We start from the raw sequence: 27,470 nt of genomic DNA on the forward strand, positions 1-27,470 counted from the left end.
TCATGTTTAAGTGTAATGCACAAAAAACCTGTGTGCCTGTGTGTGAATTTCCTACTGGTGATGGATGAACTACCTTTGCCTTGATAGACCCTTAAATTTTATCATGGCTTTTCATTTCTCTGAGAGAAAACTACTCTGATACTGTTTGGAGTCTCATAGTTCAGAAAGTATACTTTTGAGTTTTTTTGTTTTTTATAGTAAGGATTTTTAAAGTGTTCAGAATTTTACTTCTCTGGGAAGTAAACTTCCAATCTTTTATCGTGGTGGGGATAGTCATTAAGTATGGGGAGAGGATCTGGGATTTTGTATTTTTTATACCATGTTTCATTAACTTAAACTGTTTTCATTCCTGTCCCTCAGCCATCCTCATAAGTTCTCAGAGCCTTCAATTCTTGGCCTAAAGGGTTTTGTAACAAGCATTGCTTTGCTTCTTCAGGTTGATTTTCTCCAGGTTGTAGAGATATTTCACCCTCTCTCATATACTGTTGTCTCCTCTTTGTTATCTGTGTTCCTGGCTTTTGCTGTATTTAACCTGAAGCTATTCATTATATATCTCTTTTCTTAAGAGTGATAGATAGTTTAGTAATTATATAGCTAGAATAAGAATTAATACTACATTTTTATGTCAACATTGATGACTTGACTTTTCTTGCTCCCCCCAAAAAAAGAAAATGGCAGAATGGAGTATATATAGTATATCTTGTGAATCGGTGCCCTGATTTTGTTTGCTGTAGATCATGGTAATATTTGGGACTTAGTTTAGAAATTTGATTAATTTATGTAGTGCCTTCAAGACACTAAAAAGTGTTGTAGGAGATTATCAAATTTATAGAAAATTGAGAAGTTCACCTTAAGGAAGTTAGAATTATGTTAAAATATTATCAATTAATATATAGCAGATTAGTTGGTGCCCCTTTTCTGTATATTAGTTTGTTGAAGGTAGGAAGGAATAGTTTTAATTTGGTTAATGAAGTTTTTTTTCTTTTCCCTCAACCTAAAAAAAGACTTTTATCATCAAAAACCAGGTATTTGAAAATTTGGTGTTTATTTGGTTATAAAAGAAAGTTTATTTAATAAATTTCATCCTATCTTTGTTGTTGTATGACTTAAGGGCATTAGTAAGCTAAGAGTGTATTTTAGTAAAAATTGACCAGTCAACAATTATAGCTTAGGAAGTGATAGTCAATTAAATACAGCTCAGAACAGGTATGAAATTATTGACTCATTTGTTGTGTTTTGAGTCCTTCCTTTCCAAAGTGCTGATATGTGTTTTGAAATTACTTAGTTGCATTAGTGGTTGTATCTAAGGCTTTTAACGTGTTTTTCATCAATACCTCTGGGAAGAGAATAACCAAGACCTTTAAATGTACTGTGCATTTTGTATCTCTACATAATTGTAAATACTTTGATGAAATATTGAAATGATCATGAAAGATGATAACCATTAAACTTTTCTTTCAACTATTAAAACTCACTGAGGGTTATATTGAACTGTGGTTTATGAAATTGTTTAGGCTAACACCTTATTTGATAATTGTCTCAGAAGTGGAGAAAAATGTTTTAGGAAAGCACAATTAATGAATCTTCTCTTCCAATCTTCTTTTCCAGTTTTGGCAATTTCCCTTAGGATTATAGACAGTGTTAGTATGGAAAAAGTTTGGCTTCGACTAACATCTAGGCTTACTAAAAAAATTATTTTTATATTCTCATGGGTTTCAGATTCTTTTTATCCTGGTTATTCTTATTAGTATGTAATTAGGTACCTACTGTGTAATACTTTATTAAATATTAATTTGTAATTAGGAATGGATTATAAACAAATTAAAACTCTGTGATATCTGAGATTTGTCAGATTTTATAACAATATCAAAAGTATGAGTAAGATTTGTATTTTCCCTTCATTTATCATTTTATTAAAATTGTTTTTTTACTCCCCTAAATTTTTTTTATAGCTAGTGAAAAAGTTTTATTCTAGATAATGAGATAGTAATTACTCTAAGTTAACAAGTACATTTTTATAGATGATGCTTGGGAAACAGGAAGTCTAATGTTTTAGCACTAATAAATTTGTTTCTGAACTTTTATTAAAAATAAGACGTTTCTACTTCTATGTCTATATCTTCATATCTAACTTATTTTTAATTTAACAAATATTTTGTGTGACATACCAAGTAAAGTTCAGGTCATAAAAATTTTTAGATAAGTTTTCTATATTTTTACTAACTTGAAGTAGTTTTTGATCTGACATAAATCATGCTGTTTAAAGTGTTTGTGAAATTTAAATAGTATGCTTCCTGATTTTACATTATGAGTAAAGGTTTGTATACATAAATGAAAATCAAATCAAATTCATGTTTACTTATCTACTTAAAATTTGAGTCTCTCTACTGTTATCTGTTTTACCTATGTGGAATCTTGATATCTGTGTGACTTACATAATAAAAACCTCCACCTGTTGCAGTTTTAGATCAGAAAAACAGATTTGAGAAAAATAATACCAGTAAATATTTTTTAACATGAAATGCCTGATCTAAAGAATTATATATAGTATAACTGCTTGCCTATTTTTTTTTAGCAAGAAAAGTAATTTTACTTCCTCTTTCCTAAAGTTTCCATTTTGAGATTTTTCCTTCAAGTTAAAGGAGCTAAATGAAAATTAATTAAAAATCCTGCCTCCTCATAATCTGGTGCTGTATCACATTTCCACGTGGCTTGCTGAGAGTTCTTTGTTGGGTGTAAGAGTTGAGGAGTGAGCATATGCTTCTTTTCCTTGACTGTGGTATCCCTTGAGGTGTCACCATCCCTGCTGTCTATCAGCAAAGGTCACAGCTGGGTTCTCCTCAGCCCTTCAAAGCCTCAGCTATCTGTATTTCTTTCTAGGATAATTTTCTGACTGTTGCTATGGCATGAGTTACTTTGAGGCTCTTTTAGGTCCATCTGCCATTAAATCTTTATCTACTATTCCTGTGCATTACTAGGCTTAGGGCAACCTTTGAAACTTGTTATCTCTCTGCGCTTTTCCAGGGAAGGGAGACATGGGAACTTCTGCGCTAAGAAAAAAAACTTACCTGTGGTTTCTGCTTTTTTCGTTCTTTTTCCTACTTCTGAGAAGAGTGGAGGGTGTGACAAAGGTTGAGGGTGAAAATAAAAATTACACTCTCAGAGATGTCCTTTATGGAATTTGATTACTTTATACTATTTGTCTGCTAATTTTATTTGCTGGAAGGAAAGGAGTTCTAAATTAGACTGGTATATGTATTTATCTTTGACTTGGTTTATGTCAGTGAAAGACATGTAACATCTTTATTGTTTCAGTTGAGTGGCAGTTGTGAATTTTGAGAGAATATGTGTGTATCGTAGACTTATCAACCACTAATATTTGAATGTTTGTAAGTTACTGAATCATAGAATAATAGAGCTTGAAGGTAATTTTTAAAGGAGATATCTAAAAACCTGGCAATGTAGTGATTCATGGACATATCCTGTTACCAGAACCAGTTTGAGAACATATACCTCATGACTTCTTGTTTATTGCTCTTTCCTAAGCACATTACTTTATCTTCTCTCCTAGGATTAGCCATTTACTATCCTCAAATGTCTGGCTAACTTCATACCTAATTTTCATTCTACTATTATGCTCTTACCTATTCACGAAATAGAACCTTGTAACAAAATAATAGCCATTTAAGTCCTGAGACCCACCTTGGGTTTTTCAAAACATAAAAAAAGAAAATAATGTAAAATTGGGGATAAGAAGGAAAAAGTAGAAGAGAAAGGATAAGGGTGAAAATAAAATAAGAATTTGGTGTTACCCAAAGAGGTTGTTGGGTGAAATTACATGGAATTTAAAACTCTTAAAGGTATTATATTCAGAAAATATAAATATGGCTTATAGTAGCAATGATAAGTACACCAACATTGCCTTTTGTTTTTAGCTTTATAAAAGATCACTTGAGGCATACTATGTATGTGAAATATAAGGGGCTCCTTAGTTTTAAGGAACATAAAGATTCTGTTTATACTTCCAGTTCTTTAAAAAAATATATGCATGTGAACATAAACACACATTGGCATTTCTCAAATCTAGCTACCTTTCAATTCCTGTATGTCCAACTTTATTGGATTAATGCTTATTTTACATGTGTTTAGAATAAGGATTAAAATTTTCATTTGTACATACTCTATACTCATTGATTTCCTTCTTGTGTTTTCTTTAATGGAGAACTTATTCATAAATTATGTAGTCAGTAGATTTATAGCATCTTTTGCAAATTCATAGGCTAGTGAGCTGTAGGTTTCCAGCTCAAAAGTGGTCTAACCAAATTCACTGATCCTCTTTATCTCTTTCTCAATCACTAAACATCAATTTTTATGGTAGAATATATGCTATTTACTAAGTGTGCTGAACTACTTAATTCTGTCTTCCCCTCATTTGGGGTCATGCATCTCTTTTCTTAAATAAAAATGAACCTCTGTCTTTCATCTTCTTTGCTGCTTTCATTTCCAACTCCCAGCTATTTCAGTTAAATTAGTAGTGTATAATGGTAAAAACAAAAAGATCAATATAAATATAGATAGGCTAATTTAATTTATAGAAAATCAAATTTTTCCTAACTTATTTACTTTTTAATACCAACTATTCATGTGTTCACAGGGCTTCATTGGGTAGGTAACATGTTTAACAAAAAGCTCCCTTTAAGAGTTAAAGTATGAAATTGATATGGGTGGTGTTTCATAATTGTTTTAAAGAAATAACCTACGGAGTGAAATTTGTTCAGCTATTTTCTGCTATTTTTTTAGGAGTGGCAGAATTCTATTCAGAAGAATGCAGGCCTTGCTTTTATTGAACTTGTCAATGAAGGAAGGTAATTTATATCCATTTATATTTTACTTAAAAATCTTACTTTATTTTTGCCATTAGAACTGATATTTTTAGATACTGCATTGTTTTTTGCAGTTAGCAATGCAGTGGAGCTCAGATATTAATTATTAAAAATGTGTTTATATTTAATGATTTTATGATTTTCTTCATAGGTACATGTTTAATGATAAAGTTCCGATCAATAATTTCAAAAAGTAGGACTGAGTTTGGCAAAAGTAAACTGGTGATTCTATTAGGATATATAAGGAAAACTGTTAATTAATTTGGATGCCTGTAAAGTTCTATTATATTTGTAGAGTCAGTAAGTAAACTAAGATGTCTATATTATCTCTTATGTCATGGCCTTGTCATAAGGGAGAAGGGGAACAAGTTTTTTTTTTGTGTGTGTGTGTGTTGTGATATAATGAGAACGTGTAGGAAGGAGAAAAGTGGTACGGTTGCCATTTAATGAAAACAGAAGAATTCAAGGAAAGAAAATTCAGTAATAAGAGAGAAAAGCAGGGAAAGTATAGAGATGAAAAGGATTATATAAGGGAAAAAAACCATTTAAGACAGTAAGAGAGTTAGAAAGTATAAGTAAATTGAGGAAATGGTGAGTGGACTACTTTGTATCTGTTTTGTGGCAGCTGATTTTGCATTGATTGAACTGAAGACTCAGTATACAGAGTATAGATTGAAAGGTTGGAAATAGCATTGGCTCCCATTGGAAATAGCATTCTGACAAGATTATTTTTAGGAATGTTTCTTTATAATGTTCTGGCTAGTGTTGAAAGAATGACATCACTACTAAGGAGCTATTTGAACTAGTAACAAGGAATCCAGCCTCTGTCTTATTAATGTTACAGAAAAGGGAGAAAAGGGTTTTGATATCAATTATTTAATATTAACTACCACTAAAATTCTTTCACTCAGCAAATAATTATAGGAAAACACTAGTATTGGAAATAAATAAACCTGCAATTACAATGCTTTATGCTAAATTCTGTATAGAAGTGTTTAAGTACAGGTTACCAAAGTAAAAATGAGAAAAAAGAGAAAGACTCTTCAATTTAGTTTAGAAGAATTGGTAAAACTTCCCCAGGGAATATGATTTTGAGATGTTATTTTCTTATTTTCCAGTTTTATTGAGGAATAATTGGTATAATCACTGTATAAGCTTAAGACAGGATGATGGTTTGATTTACATATATTGTGAAATGATTATCATAATATGTTCAGTTAACATCTCATATAGACACAACACAAAGAAAAGAAAGAAAAAGGATTTTTTTCTCCTTGTGATGAGAACTCTTAGGATTTACTCTCAATTTTCTTATGTATAATAACAGCAGTGTTAACTATAGTCATCACGTTGTACATTATAACTGTACTACTTATTTATCCTGTAACTGGAAATTTGTACCATTTGACCACCTTCCTCCAACTCCCCCTTCCTCTCTCCTCTGCCTTTAGTGACCACATCTTTTTCTAGAAAATGAATTTTTTAAAAAATTCCACATATAGTGAGATTATGCAGGTACTTGTCTTCTCTGTCTCTTTCACTTAGCGCAATGCCTTCAGTGACTATCCATGTTGTTGCAAATGGTAGAATTTACTAATTTTTAAGGCTGAATAATGTTCTGTACATATATGCATGCCACAACTTCTATCCATTCATCCATTTATGGATGCTTAAGTTGTTTCCATGTCTTGGCTATTATAAATAATGCTACTGTGACCACAGGTGTGCAGATATCTTTTTGAGTTATTGTTTTCATTTTCTTGAGATATATTCCCACAGATCGAATTGCTGTATTGTTATGGTAGTTGTATTTTTAATTTTTTGTGTATCCTCTGTACTGTTTTCCATTGTGACTGAATTTCTAATCCCACCAGCAGTGCACAGGGTTTTCTTTTCTCCATATCCATGCCAGCATTTATCTCTTGTCTTTTTGATGGCCATTCTAACAGGTGTGAGGTGACATCTCATTGTGGTTTTAATAATTTGCATTTCCCTAATGACTAGTGATTTTGAGCATCTTTTCATATACCTGTTGGCCTTTCATACATCTTCTATTCAGGTCTTTTGTCCATTTTTAAATTTTGTGTGTGTGTGTTTTATCGGATATATTGCTTGCAAAATTTCCCCCCATTTGTCTTTGCATTTTGTTGATGGTTTCTTTTGCTGTACAGAGGTTTTCTGGTTTAATGTAAACCCACTTGTCTATTTCAGATTTTGTTGATTGTGTGTTAGGTGTCATACAGGGAAACCATTTCCAAGGGTCACGTCAAGGAGCTTTATTTCTATTTTCTGTTTACTTCTAGGGGTTTCGAGGTTTTAGGGATTACATTTCAGTCTTTCATTTCGAGTTAATTTTTATGAGTGTCTAAGATAGGAGTTCAGTTTCGTTCTTGTGCATGTGAATATCCAGTTATCCAAGCACTGTTTACTGAAGTGACTGTCTTTTCTTCATTGAGTATTCCTGGATCCTTTGTCAAATATTAGTTGACCATATAACCTTGGTTTATTTCTCTCCTTTTGATTTATGTCCATTAGTCTCTTAGTCAGTTTTTATGCCAGTATCATACTGTTTTGATTACTCTAGCTTTATAGTATAGTGGGCAAAGAGTGTGATGCCTCTTGCTTTGCTTTTCTTTCTCAGGATTTCTCTCTCTGGCTACTTGGGGTCTTTTGGGGTTCCATATAAATTTTAGTTTTTTTCCTACTTTTATAAAAAGTCATTGTAATTTTGATATGTATTGCATTGAATCTATACATGGCTTTTGATAGTATTGATATTTTAACAGTATTAATTCTCCCAATAAATGAATGTGGAATATGTTTCCGTTGATTTGTCTCTTTGAATTATTTCATCAACATCTTCTAGTTTTCAGAATAGGTATATTTCATTTCCTTAGTTAAATTTATTCCGAAGTATTTTATTGTTTTTGATGCTATTGTAAATGGGATTAATTTCTTTATATCTTTTTCAGAAAATTGATTGTTAAGTATAAAACACTACTGATTTTTGTATGTTGATTTTGTATCCTGCAACATTACTGAATTCATTGATTAGATCTAACAGTTTTTTGCTTGAGTCTTCAAGTTTTTCTATATGTAAAATCACAATATCTGCAAATAGTTTTACTTCTCCCTTTCCAAATCTGTTACCTGTTATTTATTTCTTTATCTCTCTCTCTCTCTATCTATCTATCTATCTATCTATCTATCTATCTATCTATCTATCTATCTATCTATCTAGTCTATCTGTCTAGCCTGGGGCTTTCAGTACTATGCTTAATAGGAGTGGTGAGAATTGACATCCTTCTCTTGTTCCTGATCGTAGAAGAAAAGCGTTCAACCTTTTGCAATTGAGTATGATGTAGATGTGGGTTGTCATATATGGTCTTTACTGTGTTGAGATGTTGTTTCTATGCCTAATTTGTTAAGAATTTTCATCATGAATGGATGTAGAATTTTGTCAAATGCTACTTCTGTGTGTATTGAGATGATCATATTCTTTTCTTTCATTCTGTTAATGTGATGTATCACATTGATTGATAAGAATTGTTTAACAATCCTTGCATTCCAAGGATAAATCCCACTTGGTCATGGTGAATGATCCTTTTAATGTGCTGCTAAATTCAGTTTGCTATTACCTTATTGAGAATTTTTGCATCTATATTCATCAGGGATATTGACCTGCAGTTTTCTTTTCTAGTAGGTCCTTTTCTGGTTTTTGGTATCAGGATAATGCTGGACTCATAAAGTGAGTTTTGATTTTTGTGATGCAAAGAATTTTGATTATTATTATTTTTTTTAAGGTGTTTGTAAAGGATTGGTATTAATTCTTGTTTGGTAAAACTAGTGAAGCCATCTGGTCCTGTGTTTTTCTTCATTGGGAGATCTTTGATTACTGATTCAATCTCTTTACTAATAACTGATCTATTCAAATTTTCTGTTTCTTTTTGCATCAGTCTTAGTAAATTGTATGTTTCTAAGAATTTTTCCATATCTTCTAGATTATGCATCTTTTTGGCATGTAGATTTCATAGTACCCTTTTATGATATCTGTATTTCTGTGGTACCAGTTTTAATGTCTCTGTATTTATAATTTTGCTGATTTGGATCCTTTTTTTCCTTAGTAAGTCTAGCAAAGGTTTTTTCAATATTCTTTCTCTTTTCAAAGAACCAACTCTTAGTTTGGTTTAATCTTTTCTATTGTTTTTATTTCCTCTATTTCTGTTCTAATCTTTACATTTTCCTTTCTTCTGCCAATACTGTGCTCAGTTTGTTCTTTTTCTAGTTACTTAAGTAGTAGAGTCAGGTTGTTTTTTGGGATCTTGGTTCTCAATATAGGCATTTATTGCTATGAACTTCCCTCTTGGCAGCTCTTTTGCTGTGTCCCATAGATTCTGGTGTGTTGTGTTTCCATTTTTTCTTTGTCTTAAGAAACTTTTTATTTCCTATTTAATCTCTTCTTTGGGTATTTGGTTGTTCAGGAGAGTGTTGTTTAGTTTCTATATATTCATGAGTTTTGCTGTTTTCCTCGTTACTGATTTTAGTTTCATGCTGTTGTGGTCAGAGGAGATAGTTGGTATGATCTCAGTCTTGAATTCATTCAGACTGCGTTGTGGACTCACATATTGTCTATCCTAGGCAATGTTCCATGTGTGCTTGAGAAAAATATGTATTTTTGCTGTTGACAGAATAGTCTGTGTATCTTTGTTAGGTCCCCTTAGTCTATAGTGTTCAAAACCACTGTTTCCTTATTGATACTCTGTTTAGATGATTTATCCATTATGAAACGTGGAGTATTAATGTCCCCAACTAATACTCTATTACATTTATTTTTCCCTTTAGCTCTGTCAGTTTTTGTTTTATATATTTAGCTGCTCTGATGTTGAGTGTGTAAATATTTATAATTGTTAACTCTCTTCTTGATGGATTGATACTTTATCATTAGGTATGACCTGCTTTGTCTTTTATACCATTTTTAGTTTAAAGTCTACTTTGTCTAATGTAAGCATAGCTACCCTTGATTCTTTTTTTTTTTTTTTTGGTTACCATGTGCTTGAAATGGTTTCTTCCATCCCTTCACTTTCAGTCTATGTGTGTCTTTAAGCCTAAAGTGAGTCTTTTGTAGACAGCACATTCATATGTTCAAAGTAATTATTGATAGGTAAGTGTTTACTATTGCCATTTTGTTGTTTACTGGTTATTTTGTAATCTGCTCTTCCTTATTTCTTACTCTGCTTTTTTCCTATTTTGATGTTTTGGTGTTACAACTATGCTGTTTTCTTTATCGTGTTCTTTTATGTAATTGCAGCATGTCTTTCTTTGTGGTTACCATGAAGCTTACATAAAATGCTTTAAAATTATAACCACCTATTTTAAACTGATAACTTCAATAGAATTCTAAGACTTTAAAATTTTACTTCTCCTCCCCCTTATATTTAATTTTATTGTTGTTACAGTTTACATATTTTTACATTATGTGACTAATAATAGATTATTGTAATTACGGTTATTTTTATACATTCATTTTTTAAACTTTTAAACTAGAGTTTTTAGTAAATTATGCACCTTCATTACCAAATTAGAGAATATAACTTTAGCTATATTTACCATTACCAGTGACTTTTATGCTACTTTTTTGTCTTTATGTTAATTAGTATACTTTTACTTCCACTCAAAAAACTCTCCTTAGCATTTCTTATAAGGCAGGTCTAATGGTAATAAACTCCTTTAGCTTTAGTTTGTTTGGATAAATTTTTATTCCTCCTTTATTTGTGAAGTGTAGCTTATTGGGTATAGTATTCTTTGTTGACAGTTTTTTTTTCTTCCAATATTTTGAATATGTCATCCTATTGTTTTCTGGTGTGAAAAGTTTCTGTGGAGAATCCACTGACAGTCTTTTGGGGGTTCCCTTCTTTGTAACTTCTGTCTTTTTTCTTGCTGCCTTTAAAATTCTTGCTTTGTTTTTGACTTTTTACAGTTTAATTATAATTTATCTTTGGTGTATTTGGGTTCAGATGGATCCAGATGTCCATTTCTCTCCCCAGATTAAGACTTTTTTCAGCCATTATTGCTTTAAATATATTTTCTGCCCCTTTCTCTTTCTGGAATTATTATTATGTAAATATTGTTTATTTTTATTGTGTCCTGTAAGTTATATAGGCTTTCTTCATTCTTTTATATATATTTTTGTCCTTTTTTCTCCTCTGGATAATTTTTAATGTCCTTTTCTCCCTATAGCTAATTCCTTCTGCAAGATTGAGTCATATTTTGAAACTCTATAGAGTAAAGTCTTCAGTTCAATTATTGTATTTTTTTTACCTGTAGAATTTCTGTTTATTTTTTCTTATGCCCTATATTACTTTTGATCTTCTTGTTTCGTTCTTGCATTTAGTTTTCTGTGTATTATTGTAATTCATTGAACTTCTTTAGGAGTATTATTCTGAATTCTTTGACAGTTCACAGACCTCCATTTCTTTAAGATTAGCTTTTAGAGCTTTATTTGTTTCTTTTCATGATCTTTGATTCCTTACATTAGCATCTGTGCATTTGAGTAATCAGGTTCCTCTTACAGGCTATACAGGTTTGCTTTTGCAGAGATAGATCTTAACCAGTCAGCTCAGTTTTGGTTTTTGGGTGTGCCTGCTGACAATATCCTTGGGCATGTGGGGCCTATTATTATGGTCTGTTTTTGGGTAAGTTAACTGTGTGAGCTCTAAATTTAGTAATGGGGTTGTGTGCCACTGGCTGAAAAGAGTTTCATAGGACTGCTGGTTTGGTTCCCCACTCAAATGAAGCTGCAGATTAGGCTCCGTGGTTGCCTGGATTCTCTGCTCAGACTTACTTAATGGTCAGGACTAGGTACTATATTCAATTGTAAATGCGAATATGAATTAGCTTCCTGCATGACAGAACAATAGTATGGGACCCAGGGCCTGTACAGCTTTTTGTTTGGGGACCTGAGTCTGGAAAGAATGTGTATTAAAGGCCCTGGTTCAGGGGAAGCCATCAATTTTGCTCTGCAGACATGGAAAGCCAAAAACTGTTTTCTCTGTTCAAATGCCTCTGTAGGCAGGGCTGTTGGTTGAGCTATGCATTTTTCCCATGTGCTCTGGTTTCGTGGGTCAGGTAGACTTTAGGTTGCTTTCACTGTTGAGTGGAACTGTGAATCAGATTCCCTGTCTGGGCACAGTAGGAGAAGCAGCTTTAAGACTAGAAAAACGCTTTGTTTGTTGTCTTAACTGAAGCTGACCCATGTCCCACGTTTCCTGTCTTAGCTGGTCTGTCGGCTTTGCTCTGCACACTATCAGCTCCTTTTGCCTTGGAGATTTTAAGCAAAGGAATATCACTGTGATATTTTGATTTTGGAAATACGATTGGCAGAAATGCTCAGGATGGGTTGAAGGTGAGACCTGATTGAAATCTTGCTACTGAAGAACAGTAGCAAGGCTATTGCTGTTATCCATCTTAGAAACAGGACTAAATTATAGTCTGAAGTCTGACAAATAGTGGGAAATCAATAAATATTTCTCAATGAGTAAATGACTAATAATTAAGTTCTACTTTTAGCTAAAATTTGCAAGTACTTATTCATCAGAAAAATAAATATCTCTTAGGCTGAATTTGAACAGTGAAGTGTAGTGAAAGCTTTCAAACTTTATGTATAGAGAAAGAGGTGTTGAGAGCTATTGTTCTAATATATTCTTATTTTCCTTAATGCAAAACACTAATTCAAAGGTTTTTCTATAATTTATAAGGGCTTATTTGTTTAAGGAAAATTCTAGTTTTTTCTTAAAAAAATTTGTTATAAAAATTGGTTTTGGTTAATAATAAGCTATTAAGTGTAAACACCCTCAATTATGCAAGTTACCTTTAGATTTAATAGATAAGGTGACGTGGCCTAGTGATTAATGGCATTTGCTTTGATGTTAGCCCTGGTTTCAAGTTTCAACTCTGACACTGAGAAAGTACTCTTCTGTGAGTCTCCATTTTCTCATCTGTTCATTCAGCCATTATTTATTATGCATTGAGTGTGTATCATGAATTGTCCTTGATGCTGTAGATACAGCAATAAACAAAAAATATAAAAATATTTTTTCTGGTTGATCTTACATTTGAACAGTCATTGACAGATGATGAACAATAAACAAATAATGGGTCAAAGGTGGTAAGTAGTAAGGAGAAAGATAATGTGGAGGTTGAGGGGAAGGTAGATTTTTGAAGGAAGTATAAAGGGTTGGTATAGTTTTCAGTTTAAATTGAATGGTTAGATTAGAATTCATTGAAATGTGACACTGCAGCATGCATTTGAAGGATGTGAAAGGTCTAACCATAGAGATGTAGTGGAAGAGCATTCCAGTCCTAGGGAACAGCCACTAAATAGATGAAAACTTTCTTGGCATATTTGAGGAATAAAGACAATATGGCAAGAACAAAGTGATCAAAGTAGAGAGAAGTTTAAGTACTGAGGTCAGAGAGATAACATGGGTCAAGAATTTGTGTAAAGCCTTGGAAATTAATTCTCTGAGAAATGACAGTCACTGCAAGATTTTGAGTAGAGAAAGGAGACAGCCTGTCATATTTATTAAAAAGGTCACTCTGGCTGATTAATGTAGGAATTTAAAGATAGGAACAAACAGATTAATTAGGGTGATATTACAGTAATTCTAGTTAAACATGATGGTGACTTGGATTATAGTAGTAGCTGTAGATGAGGTAAGAAATAGTATGATTATGATATATTTTTAAGATAAGATTTAATAATGGTATGATATGGTTTACGAGAAAAGCCAGGAGCCAAGTACCACTTTTAAGATTTTTGGCCTGCACAGTTGGAAAGATGTTTTTGTTAACCTGAGAGGAAAAATTTGTAGATAAATCAGTTATTGGTGGAGATTAGTTCAGTTTTGGTAATACAAATTTTTAGATCTCTAGTAGACATCTAAGGAGAGATGTTAAATAGGCAGTGTATTGCTATTTATTAATACTACAGATATAAATGTGGGTATTGGAAGCCTATAGATGGCATTTGACTAGACGAATTTGTTAAAATGGTAGGATGACAACTAAGATTTGAACACTGGCTTAGAAGTTTCTGATTTAGATAATAGTAGTTTTGGGAGAGTGGTGTGGAAAAAAGCCCTTTTGGAGGAGGAGCCAAGATGGCAGCGTGAGTAGAGCAGTGGAAATCTCCTCCCAAAACCATATATATTTTGAAAATACAACAAATACAACTTTTCCTAAATGAGAGACCAGAAGATACAGGACAACAGCCAGGCTACATCTACAGCTGCGAGAACTCAGCGCCTCACGAAGGGGGTAAGATACCAGCTGCGGCCCGGAGGGACCCGAGCGCCCCTCACCCCAGCTCCCGGCGGGAGGAGAGGAGTCGGAGCGGGGAGGGAGAGGGAGCCCAGGACTGCTAATCACCCAGCCCTAGCCATCCAAACTAGGAGCTCAGACACACAGTGTATGGTGTGTTGGATACTAGGGAAAGGGAACAGTAAAACCTGCAAGCAGGTCCCCACAGCTGGTGCTCCTGGGACAAAGAAAAGCGAGTGCTTTTTGAAAGTCTTAAAGGGACAGGGACCCCACAGCTGGATGGAGGCATCCTGGCACCCTCAGCCTAGCAGCTGGGAATCCCAGGGAACTCTGGGTGCCCTAACCCCCTGGGTGGCTGTGCAGCTTGGAGGCCCCTCATGGCAATAAACAGCCTCGTGCCTTTTCCCCCTCTGGCACGGCCCCACTGTAGCGGAGCAGCAGCCTGAGGCCAGCCACGCTGCGTTCGCAGAGCTTCCTTCATAGCGGCTGGGCAAGAATCAGAGACCCCGTCTGCACTCAACTGCCCAGCACAAGCCGCTAGGTGTCACCCGTTCTCCCAGCTGACACATGTGCCAACTCCCCACAACTACCTCTATTGCCATGAAAAGGCAGAAGAATTTGATACAGACCAGACTAACCCAGACAGTCTCCCCTGAGGAGGAATATGGGGAGATAGACCTAACCAATCTTCCTGAAAAAGAATTTAAAATAAAGGTCATAACCATGCTGATGGAGCTGCAGGGAAAAATGCAAGAGTTAATCGAAACAGTAGGGAGGGAGACTACAGAAATAAAACAATCTCTGGAAGGACTTAAAAGCAGAATGGACGAGGTGCAGGACGCCATTAATGGAATAGAAACCAGAGGACAGGAACACATAGAAGCATGCGCAGAGAGAGATAAAACGATCCCAGAAATGAAACAATATTAAGAGAACTGTGTGACCAATCCAAAATGATCAATATCCGCATTATAGGGGTACCAGAAGAAGAAGAGTGAGAAAAAGGGATAGAAAGTGTATTTGAAGAAATAATTGCTGAAAACTTCTCCAAACTGGGGAAGGAAATAGTTGCTCAGATCACGGAAGCACACAGAACTCCCAACAGAAGGGACCCAAGGAGGACAACACCAAGACACATAATAATTAAAATGGCAAAGATCAAGGACAAGAAGAGAGTATTAAAGGCAGCTAGAGAGAGGTAAAACGTCACCTACAAAGGAAAACCCATCAGGCTATCATCAGACTTCTCAACAGAAACCTTACAGGCCAGAAGAGAATGGCATGATACATTCAATGTAATGAAACAGAAGGGCCTTGAACCAAGGATACTGTATCCAGTATGATTATCATTTAAATATGAAGGAGGGATTAAACAATTCCCAGACAAGTAAAAGTTAAGGGAATTTGCCTCCCACAAACCACCTCTACAGGGTATTTTAGAGGGGCTGCTCTAAATGGGAGCACTCCTAAGGCTAAATAGATGTCACCAGAGAAAATAAAATCACAGCAAAGACAAACTAAAGGCAAAAAATAAAATCAACTACTTACAAAAGCAGTCAAAGGAAACACAAAAGAGCATAGAATAAAACACCCAACATATAAAGAATGGAGAAGGAGGAATAAGAAAGGAGAGAAATAAAGAAATATCAGACAGTGTATATAATAGCTCAATAAGCGAATTAAGTTAGACAGTAAGATAGTAAAGAAGCTAACCTTGAACCTTTGGTAACCACGAATCTAAAGCCTGCAATGGCAATAAGTACATATCTCTCAATAATCACCCTAAATGTAAATGGACTGAATGCAACAATCAAAAGACAAAGAGTAATAAAATGGTTAAAAAAGCAAGACCCATCTATATGCTGCTTACAAGAGACTTACCTCAAACCCAAAGATAGGCACAGACTAAAAGTCAAGGGATGGAAAAAGATATTTCATGCAAACAACAGGGAGAAAAAAGCAGGTGTTATAGTACTAGTATCAGACAAAATAGACTTCAGAACAAAGAAAGTAACAAGATAAAGAAGGACATTACATAATGATAAACAGCTCAGTCCAATAAGAGGATATAACCATTAAAAATATGTATGCACCCAATACAGGAGCACCAGCATATCTGAAACAAATACTACCAGAACTAAAAGAGTAAATAGAATGCAATGCATTCATTTTAGGAGACTTCAACACACCACTCAATCCAAAGGATAGATCCACCAGACAGAAAGTAAGTAAGGACATAGAGGCGCAACACACTAGAAGAGATGGACCTAATAGACATCTACAGTACTCTACATCCAAAAGCAACAGGATGCACATTCTTCTCAAGTGCACATGGAACATTTTAAAGAATAGACCACATACTAGGCCACAAAATGAGCCTCAGTAAATTCAAAAAGATTGAAATCCTACCAACCAACTTTTTAGACCACAAAGGTATAAAACTAGAAATAAATTGTACAAAGAAAACAAAAAGGCTCACAAACACACGGAGGGTTAACAACATGCTCCTAAATAATCAATGGATCAATGACCAAATTAAAATAGAGATCAAGGAATATATGGAAACAAATGACAACAACAACACAGAGCCCCAACTTCTGTGGGATGCAGCAAAAGCAGTCTTAAGAGGAAAGTATTTAGCAATCCAAGCATATTTAAAGAAGGAAGAACAATCCCAAATGAATAGTGTAAAGTTAAAATTATTGAAATTGGAAAAAGAAGAACAAATGAGGCCCAAAGGCAGCAGAAGGAGGGACATAAAGATCAGAGAAGAAATAAATAAAATTGAGAAGAATAAAACAATAGAAAAAATCAGTGAAACCAAGAGCTGGTTCTTTGTGAAAATAAGGTAATCCTCTAGCCAGAGTTATTAAGAAAAAAAGAGAATCAGCACACATCAACAGAATCAGAAACAAGAAAGCAAAAATCACGATGGACCCCAAGAAATACAAATAGTTATTAGAGAATACTGTGAAAACGTATATGCTAACAAGCTGGAAAACCTAGAAGAAATAGACAACTTCCTAGAAAAATACAACCTTCCAAGACTGACCAAGGAAGAAACACAAAATCTAAACAAATGAATTAATTTGCATTTCCCTAATGGCTAAGGATGTTGGATGTTTTTCAGGGGCAAATCATCTAAATCATCTATTCATATAACTTCTTGTGTAATGTCTGTGTATATCTTTTGCCCATTTAAACATTTCACTATATGATTTCTGACTTTTAAGCAATATTTCATATATTTCTACATGTGAATCTTTTGTCATATACTTGATCTGCAGATATTATCTCCTATTCTGGGTTGTCCTTTCATTTTCTTTCAAGGACAAAATTTTCAATTTTAATAAAGTAATATTTCTTATTTCTTCTTCTGTTAAGAACTTTTGTTTTTGTTGTCAAATCCAAGAAATCTTAGCCTAATACAAAATTCTGGACATTTTCCTTTTTTCCTCTAAATATTACACATTTTTTTTTCCTGGAAGTTTTGTAGTTTTAGCCCTTATATTTAAGTCTTTGATTCATTTTGGTTTTATTTTTTCTATGATGTGAGAGAGGGGTCCAAGTTAAATTTTTGCTTCTAGATACCCAGTTATCACAGCAGTATTTCTTGGAAAGGTCACCCTTTGTCCACTGAATTATCTTATCACCTATATTGAAAATCCAGACAACCAGAGATGTAAGAGATTTCATTAATGGATTCTCATTTCTGTTACATTGAACTCTTTATCAGTATTTATTCTAATATTATGCCTTCTTTATTATTATAACTTTGTAGTAAGTTTTGGAAATGGTAGATTGTTAAGTCTTTGATATTCCTTTAAAAAATTATTTTGACTTTTTTACATCATTTAGATTACCCCAATATAAATTTTGAATCAGTTTTAAAATATCCACAAAAAGCCTGTTAAGGATATGATAGAGATTGGATTGATTTTGTAGATTAATTTGGGGATATTTATAGAATGTATTGATCCTTTACAGTTAAATAGCTGAAAGTTTTTTGTAGATGATCTTTATCAACCTGAGGAAATACTTTTCTGTTCTTTGTTTATTAAGATACTTTTTTTTCATGAATTTCCTTATGTGTTAGCATTATCATGTAGGTTTAGATCTTCATTATTATGCTGTATGTTGATGTTTTGATGTTAAACTTCATATTTATGGCATGAATCGAACATGGTCATAGTATAAAATCCTTTTAATATATTGTAGGATTCAGTTTGCTAATTTTTTGGTTGTGATATGTTCTCTTGGAAAATCTGTGCTCATTAGCAGTCACTCCCTATTCTGTCCTTCCCCATCCCTATGCAACCACTTTGGTCTTTATGGATTTTCCTGTTGTGAGTATGTGAATGGTTTCTTTCACTTCATATGTTTTCAGGGTTCATCTATATCACAACATATTCCAGAACTACATTTCTTTTTATTGCTGAATAATATTTCACTTGATATATAAACCATGTTTTATTTATCCATTGAGTAAACACTTAATGGACATTTCAGTTTCTATTTTGGCAATTGTGAATAATGATGCTACCAACATTTATGTGTTTTTATGTGGACTTTTTAAAAAAAATTTCTTGGGTATTTAAAAAAATTTTTTTATTAAGATATCATTGATATACACTCTTACGAAGATTTCACGTGAAAAAACAACGTGGTTACTACATTTACCCATATTATCAAGTCCCCACCACATACCTCAATGCAGTCACTGTCCATCAGTGCAGCAAGATGCCACAGATCCACTATTTGCCTTCTCTGTGCTACACTGTTCTCTCTCTCTGATCTCTCATATCATATGTACTAAACATAGTACCCCTCAATCCCCCTCTCCCTCCCTCCCCATCTGCCCTCCCATACCTCTCCCCTTTGGTTACCACTAGTTCCTTCTTGGAGTCTCAGAGTCTGATGCAATTTTGTTCCTTCAGTTTTGCTTCGTTGTTATACTCCACAAATGAGGGAAATCATTTGGCACTTGTCTTTCTCCACCTATCGGGTATTTTCTTAGTAATAGAATTATTAGGTTATATGCTGTTTAAATTTTTGATCAACTACCAAATTTCCCTTGCAATGTGTTTTTATTTTTGAAAAGGTAGTTTTGTCAATGATTTAGAAAAAGGGTAGTTTTGTTACATATGAAATTGTTTCATTTTTTTTAAAGCACTTTGACTATGTCACAGTCTCTGTTTTCTTCTATGAATCCAGAAAAATTCTTTTTCCCTAGCTATTTTCAACCTTTTAAAAAAATCTTGTTTTACAACAGTTTGATTTAGACATAGGTAGGTGAAGGTCCCTTTATGTTTGTTGGAAGATAATTCTTTATTGATCTGTCTCATTCCTGCATGTCTTGCAGGTAGAAGAACCAACTACTATTATTCTGTACTATCATTTCCAAGATGTTTATACAACACATAGCCCTGGTATATAGAAATAGTGTCTTCATCTAAAGCAAAGAACAATGTTGTCTGCTGTCTACTGTAATAATAATAATGTCTCTCTCTTTGGCAAAGGTTAGTAGCTTACTGACCATCAAAAAAGATGCAAGTGCCCTAAGCTCAGGGTTCGTTTTTTTTATAATATACTCCACTGCATATATTTTATCTCCTGGATCTGTGTTATTGTGTAGGAATTGTGGCTTCAAGGTACCAGCTCAAATACTAATACTCTGGCAACTGCTATTGTTGAGAATAATAACAACAAGTATTGTTACTTGTGTCTGACCAAGATTTCTCATGCCATTGTCAGCATCCATGAAACTGTGGGAGGTTAACTTGTTAAGCTTACATAGAGTAAAACCTCAAATTGTCAGAGTGTTTGGCAGTTTCTTTCTTTGAGCTCCTTAGCTTCTAGTATCTATAGATAAATGCTTTTCATAAAGATAAGAAAAATTTCAGTCATTATTACTTCATATATATGTTCTGTACTTATCTATCTTGCTCCCTCTTCTGGGACTCACATGTATGTTGGTACTTTTGATTTTATCCTACAGGTATCTGAGACATTGCTAAGTTGTTTTCAACCTTTTTTTCTCTGTTCATTCATGGATAGATGCTTATTGCTGTGTCTACTAGCTCAGTGCTTACTTCTGCCATCTGAAATTTGGTTTTGAGTTCACTTTGAATTTTTCTTCTTGATTGTTGTCTTTTTAAAGAACAGAATTTTCATTTGGTTTTTTTAAATAGATAATTTATGTTCACTATTTGTGTGGTCATTGTCATTACAGTTTCTTTTTCTTTTTAAATTATGGTTGCCTTAAATTCTTTAAACAAGTAATAGCTACCTTTGAAATATTTGTCTGTTAAATCCAAAACCTGCCCTACTCAGTGTTTCTATTGACTGCTTTAGTTAATCAGCATGAGTCACATTTTCCTATTATGTCATATACTTACGTTATTATTGATATTTGTCTATTATTGTTTATAAGAATACTTAACATACAGTCTACCCTCTTAGCAAAATTTTAAGTAAAAACAGGGACAAGGCACTAATGTACAATGGATCTCTAGGACTTAGTCATCTTGTAGGACTGAAACTTTGTAGCCTTTAACTAGTACTTCACATTTCCCCCTCCCTCAGCCCCTGGTAACCACCATTCTACAGCATGTTTGCAGTTTTCATAATTAGGTCTTTGGAGTAAAAGCCTGTTAGGAAGAGTATTCCTGTTAATGCTAGGCTTCTAAGGCTGGAGGTTTTGGTGAAGGTAGTGCTTTGAATATACTGCCAATTTTCAGTTGTCTTGTTCATCATTTAAGTTACAAATAATGGACCCAAAACATGTGAATAGTAAGGCTTTGAAGAATGCCTGTGCACAGATGAGGAGAAATGCTAAATATGGTTGATTAATACTGATAGTGGCTGTGAGTATGCCTAATTGGCTTCAGGTAGAGAAAGGAACAATATATTTTAACATCATTTTGGGGAAAAGCAAAGATTGCTGTACATAGTGTATTTGTTAGGTTTTTGTCAGTGTTAGTTTTTATTTATTTTATTTATTGTTTTATATTAATGGATGGAAATGGATTAGTGGAGAAACACCTGTTACAAATACTGTACTTAAATGATGTAGGGCTGGGATGGGTATGGGGCCTTCTGTGACTGAGGAAAATCATGGGTGAAGGCCAAATTGGGTGTATTTTCCAGTTGCAGCTAAAAAGAAGTCCAAATGATGACAGATTAATATGATTGAGATTGAGTATGAAAATGTATTGAAAGTCTAATAAGTTTAAGGAATATTGAGCAGTATTGATCTAATGAATCCCCTATATCGAGAGCCAGTTATATAGAATTGATAGGAAAGGCAGCAGTTTGTAAATCTATTTTTTGATTCCCTGTATATAAGTGATGTCATATAGTATTTGTCCTTTGTATGGCTTATTTCACTTAGTATAATGTTCTCCAGGTTCATCTAATTTTTTACAATACACTAACATGTACATAGATAGATGAATGAATAAAGAAAATGTATATGAATACAACAGATTTTCTTTTTTAAAAGCCAAGACCATTTAATAGAGCAGTTTTGGAATCTAGATTTCTCTATTTTTCCTATATATGTTCTGTATTTATCTATCTTGCCCCAATTTTTGTTACTGGCTTTTATTTATTGATTCCCCCCTCACCCCTGTTCTCTTTTTTTTATTAACAGTTAAAAAATTTTTTTTTCATATCATCAATCTACAATTACATGAGGAACATTATGTTTACTAGTCTCCTCCCATCACCAAGTCCCCCCAAAAAACCCATTACAGTCACTGTTCATCAGCGTAGTAAGATGCTGTAGACTCACTAGTTGTCTTCTCTGTGTTGCACAGCCCACCCTATTGCCCCCCCCACATTACACTTGCTAATCATAATGCCCCCTTTCTTTTTTCCTCCCCCTTATCCCTCCCTTCCCACCGACCCTCCCCAGTCCCTTTCCCTTTAGTAACTGTTAGTCCATTCTTAGGTTCTGTGATTCTGCTGCTCTTTTGTTCCTTCAGTTTTCTCTTTGTTCTTATACTCCACATATGAGAGAAATCATTTGGCACTTGTCTTTCTCCGCCTGGCTTATTTCACTGAGCATAATACCCTCTAGCTCCATCCATGTTGTTGCAAATGGTAGGATTTGTTTTCTTCTTATGGCTGAATAATATTCCATTGTGTATATGTACCACATCTTTATCCATTCATCTACTGATGGACACTTAGGTTGCTTCCATTTCTTGGCTATTGTAAATAGTGCTGTGATAAACATAGGGGTGCATATGTCTTTTTCAAAGTGGGCTGCTGTATTCTTAGGGTAAATTCCTAGAAGTGGAATTTCTGGGTCAAATGGTATTTCTATTCTGAGCTTTTTGAGGAATCTCCATACTGCTTTCCACAATGGTTGAATTGGTTTACATTCCCACCAGCAGTGTAGGAGGGTTCCCCTTTTCTCCACAACCTCACCAACATTTGTTGTTGTTTGTCTTTTGGATGGTTGTGATCCTTACTGGTGTGAGGTGATATCTCACTGATATTTAATTTGCATTTCTCTGATGAAAAGCGATGTGGAGCATCTTCTCATGTGTCTGTTGGCTATCTGAATTTCTTCTTTGGAGAACTGTCTGTTCAGCTACTCTGCCCTTTTGTTAATTGGATTATTTGCTTTTTGTTTGTTGAGGTGCATGAGCTCTTTATATATTTTGGATGTCAACCCTTTATCGAATCTGTCATTTATGAATATATTCTCCCATACTGTAGGTGCCTTTTTGTTGTATTGGTGGTGTCCTTTTCAGCTTGATATAGTCCCACTTGTTCATTTTTACTTTTGTTTCCCTTGCCCGGGGAGATATGTTCATGAAGAAGTTGCTTATGTTTATGTCCACGAGATTTTTGCCTATGTTTTTTTCTAAGAGATTTATGATTTCATGACTTACATTCAGGTCTTTGATCCATTTCTAATTTACTTTTGTCTATGGGGTTAGACAGTGATCCAGTATCATTCTTGTACATGTAGCTGTCCAGTTTAGCCAACACCAGCTGTTGAAGAGGCTGTCATTTCCCCATTGTATGTCCATGGCTCCTTTATCATATAGTAATTGACCATAGATGTTCGGGTTAATATCTGGAGTGTCTGTTCTGTTCCACTGGTCTGTGGCTCTGTTCTTGTGCCAGTACCAAATTGTCTTGATTACTGTGGCTTTGTAGTAGAGCTTGAAGTTGGGAAGTGAGATCCCCCCCACTTTATTGTTCCTTCTCAGGATTGCTTTGGCTCTTTGGGGTCTTTTGTGGTTCCATATGAATTTTTGAACAATTTGTTCCAGTTTGTTGAAGAATGCTGTTAGTATTTTGAAAGGGATTGCATTGAATCTGTATATTGCTTTGGGCAGGATGGCCATTTTGACAATATTAATTCTTCCTAGCCAAGAGCATGGGATGAGTTTCCATTTGTTAGTGTCCTCTTAAGAGTGTCTTATAGTTTTCAGGGTATAGGTCTTTCATTTCCTTGGTTAGGTTTATTCCTAGGTATTTTATTCTTTTTGATGCAATTGTGAATGGAATTGTTTTCCTGATTTCTCTTTCTGCTAGTTCATCGTTAGTATATAGGAAAACTACAGGATTTCTGTGTATTAATTTTGTATCCTGCAACTTTGCTGAATTTAGATATTCTAGTAGTTTTAGGTTGGAGTCTTTTGGGTTTTTTATATATAATATCATGTCATCTGCAAATAGTGAGAGTTTGACTTCTTTTTTACCAATCTGGATTCCTTTTATTTCTTTGTTTTGTCTGATTGCCATGTCTAGGACCTCCAGTACTATATTGAATAACAGTGGGGAGAGAGTCTTGTTCCTGATCTTGTTCCTGATCGTAGGGGAAAAGCTTTCAGCTTCTCGCTGTTAAGTATGTTGTTGGCTGTGGGCTTGTCATATATGGCCTTTATTATGTTGAGGTACTTGCCCTCTATACCCATTTTGTTGAGAGTTTTTATCATGAATGGATGTTGAATTTTGTCAAATGCTTTTTCAGCATCTACGGAGATGATCATGTGGTTTTTGTCTTTGTTTTTGTTGACGTGGTGGATGATGTTGTTGTATTTTTGAATGTTGTACCATCCTTGCACCCCTGAGATGAATCCCACTTGGTCATGGTGTATGTTCCTCTTGATGTATTTTTGAATTCAGTTTGCTAATATTTTATTGAGTGTTTTTCATCTGTGTTCATCAGGGATATTGGTCTGTAATTTTCTTTTTTGGTGGGGTCTTTGCCTGATTTTTGTATTAGAGTGATGCTGGCTTCATAGAATGTGTTTGGAAGTATTCCCTTATGAACAATTTTTTTAGAGCAGTTTTAGTCATAGCAAAATTGAGGGAAGATACAGAGGTTTCTCATATATTCTCTATTCTCACACATGAACAGCCTCTTCTTTACCATTATTTCCCACCAGAGGGGTACATTTGTTAGAGTTGAAATTACTTTGACACATTATTATCACCCAGAGTCCATAGTTTACATTATGGTTCACTCTTAGTTTTGTTCATTCTGTGGTTTTGGTCAAATGTATAATGGCACATATCCATCCTTAGGGTATTATGCAGAGTATTTTCATTGAGCCTAAAATCTTCTCTGCTCCACGTATTCATTCCTCCTACCTCCAACTGCTGGCAACCATTGATCTTTTTTATTGTCTCCATAGCTTTGCCTTTTTCTAGTATGTCATACAGTTGAAATCATACAGTATGTAGCATTTTCAGGTTGGCTTTTTTTACTTAGTAATATTCATTTATGGTTCTTCCATATCTTTCCATAGCTTGATAGTTTATTTATTTTTAGCACTGAATAATATTCCATCATCTGAATGAGCCTAGTTTATTTATCTATTCACCTACTGAAGGATATCTTGGTAGCTTGCAAGTTTTGGTAATTATGAATAAAGCTGCTATAAATGTCTGTGTATAGGTTTTGTGTGGAAATTAGTTATCACCTCCTTTAGGTAAATACTGTGGAGTAGGATTGTTGGATCACATGGTAAGAGTTTGTTTAGTTTTATTAGGAACTGACAAACTGTCTTTCAGAGTGGCTGTCCCATTTTCCATTCCCACTAGCAATGAATGAGAGTTCCTGCTGCTCCAATCCTTGCCAGCATTAGCTGCTGTTGTCAGTGTTGTGGATTTTGGCCATTCTAGTAGGTGTGTATGTAGCTTATTGTTATTTTAATTGACATTTCCCTGATAACATATGATGTGTAGCATCTTTTCATTTCCTAATTTGCTGTATATATTTGGTGATGTGTCTGTTAAGGTCTTTGTTACATTTTTTAGTTGTGTTGTTTTCTTCCTGAATTTTAGAGTTCTTTGTATATTCTGGATAACAGTTCTTATCAAATGTCTTCTTTTGCAAATATTTTCTTCCAGTTTAAGTCATGTCTTTAATTGTCTTGACATTGTCTTTCTCAGAGCTGTAGTATTTAATTTTAATGAAGCCCAGCTTATCAAGTACTTATTTTGTCTCTCATGCCTTTGGTTTTTTCCTAAAAAGTTGCTGCCATACCCAGGTCATCTATGTTTTCTTCTGTTATCATTATAGTTTTTAATTTTCCATTTGGGTCTGTGATCCATTATGAGTTAGTTCTTGTGAAGGGTGTAAGGTCTATGTCTGGATTCCTTTTTGTGCATGTGGATGCCCAGTTGTTCCAGCACCGTTTGTTGAAAGAGTGTGGTTTGTTCCTTGTATTGCCTTTGTTCCTATTCTGTCAAAGATTAGTTGACTTTGTTTATGTGTTTCTATTTCTAAGCTCTTTATTCTTTGTTCCATTGATCTGTTTGTCCATTATTTCACTAATACCACCGTTTTGATTACTGAAGTTTTGTCGTGTATCTTGAAGTTGGGTAACGTCAGTCCTCCATCTTTGTTCTTCCCCTTGCATATTGTTTTGGCTATTCTGAGCCTTTTACTCTTCTATATTAATTGTAAAATCCGTTTGTATATATTGACAAAATAACTTTTTGGGATTTTTAATGGGATTGTACTGGATCTAGATACTAATATGGGATGAACTAACATCTTGACGATACTGAGTCTTCCTGTCTGTGAACAAGGACTATTTATTTTTGTTTATTGTCTAATTTTATTCATCTCAGTTCTTGTTTTTCCTCATAAATCTTGTTTTATTTTGTGAGATGTATGCCTAAGTGTTTCATCTTTTGGGATGGTGCATACTGCTTGTTTGTAGTTAGTATGTTGGATTGCAAAATTGGCCTTTATTAACCCTGTGTCCTTCAACGTTGCTATAGTTGTTTCTTAATTAGTTCCAGGACTTTTTTTTCTCAATTGCTTTGGACTTTCTTTATAGGAGTCATGTTATCTATGAATAAAGACATTCATTTGTCTTCTTTCCCAGTCTGTATATCTTTTATTTTCTTTTTGTGTATTATTGCTGTATATAGAACTTCTGGTATGATATTGAGAAAGAGTGATAAAAGGGGACATCCTTGCTTTCTACTGGGAAAGTCATGAGTTTCTCACTAGTAACTATGATGTTGGCTGTAGGAGTTTTAGTAGATGTTATCAAGTTGAGAACTTTTCCTTCTATTTTTAGTTTACTGAGAGTTTTTATCATGAATGAATGTTGGATTTTGTCTCATGCTTTTTCTGCATCTTTTGATATTGTGATTTTTCATTTCAGCTTGTGGATGTGTCAAGGATAATGAAAACTGATTTTCAAATATTTAATCAGGTTTTAAAATTTGAAAAATTTATCTCTTTTATATTATGGTGCTATTAATGTTGCTGCTTAGCCTTTTCAAAATACTTATTTTTTTAGTCTGGCTTTCTAGGGGTCATTCCTGTTCCTCCATAGCTGAGAAGTCAGTCAATGTTTGTCAGAAGTGTTGAAACCTTTTACCATGTGTGGCTTGTAGGTCTGTGTTTTGTTTGAAGAAAACATTCAAATTTGTGTGATAGTTTTCATCTTTGTTCTAGGTTTTACTTCTTTTTAATCTTTTTCACGTCTGCAACTGGATATGTGCTCTTGGGCCCACATAGCTATGGATGTGTGAAATTCTTATTAAGATATATATACACATATATACCCACATATATAATATATATAATGTATAACACTTATGAAATATCCATAAATAAAGTATATGTACATATACATATAAAATGTTTTTAAACTATATAAATTATATGGCTATTTTATTTTTAGAATTTCCCCTTCAATATCTTGTTTGTTCTCTGTCTCCTGGTCACCTTAACTGTAAATATAATTTCAGTCTAGGAGAGCTATATAGGCTTTT

General features: G+C 34.0%; 1 protein-coding gene across 2 annotated transcripts in view; it reads left to right on the forward strand.

Annotated features, from left to right (window-relative positions):
• Window positions 1-27,470, forward strand: part of LRBA (LPS responsive beige-like anchor protein) — a 740,236-nt gene that overhangs the window by 251,425 nt on the left and 461,341 nt on the right. Inside the window, exon 35 of one of the 2 annotated variants that reach the window (XM_037024623.2) lies at window positions 4,801-4,865. The exons of the other annotated variant lie outside the window; for it this stretch is intronic. Within the exon in view, the coding sequence (XP_036880518.2) occupies window positions 4,801-4,865 (65 nt within the window). The remainder of the gene's footprint in view (window positions 1-4,800; window positions 4,866-27,470) is intronic. 2 annotated transcript variants of the gene reach the window in all.

Source organism: Manis javanica, chromosome 3 (assembly GCF_040802235.1).
Source record: "Manis javanica isolate MJ-LG chromosome 3, MJ_LKY, whole genome shotgun sequence".
Taxonomy (NCBI): domain Eukaryota; kingdom Metazoa; phylum Chordata; class Mammalia; order Pholidota; family Manidae; genus Manis; species Manis javanica.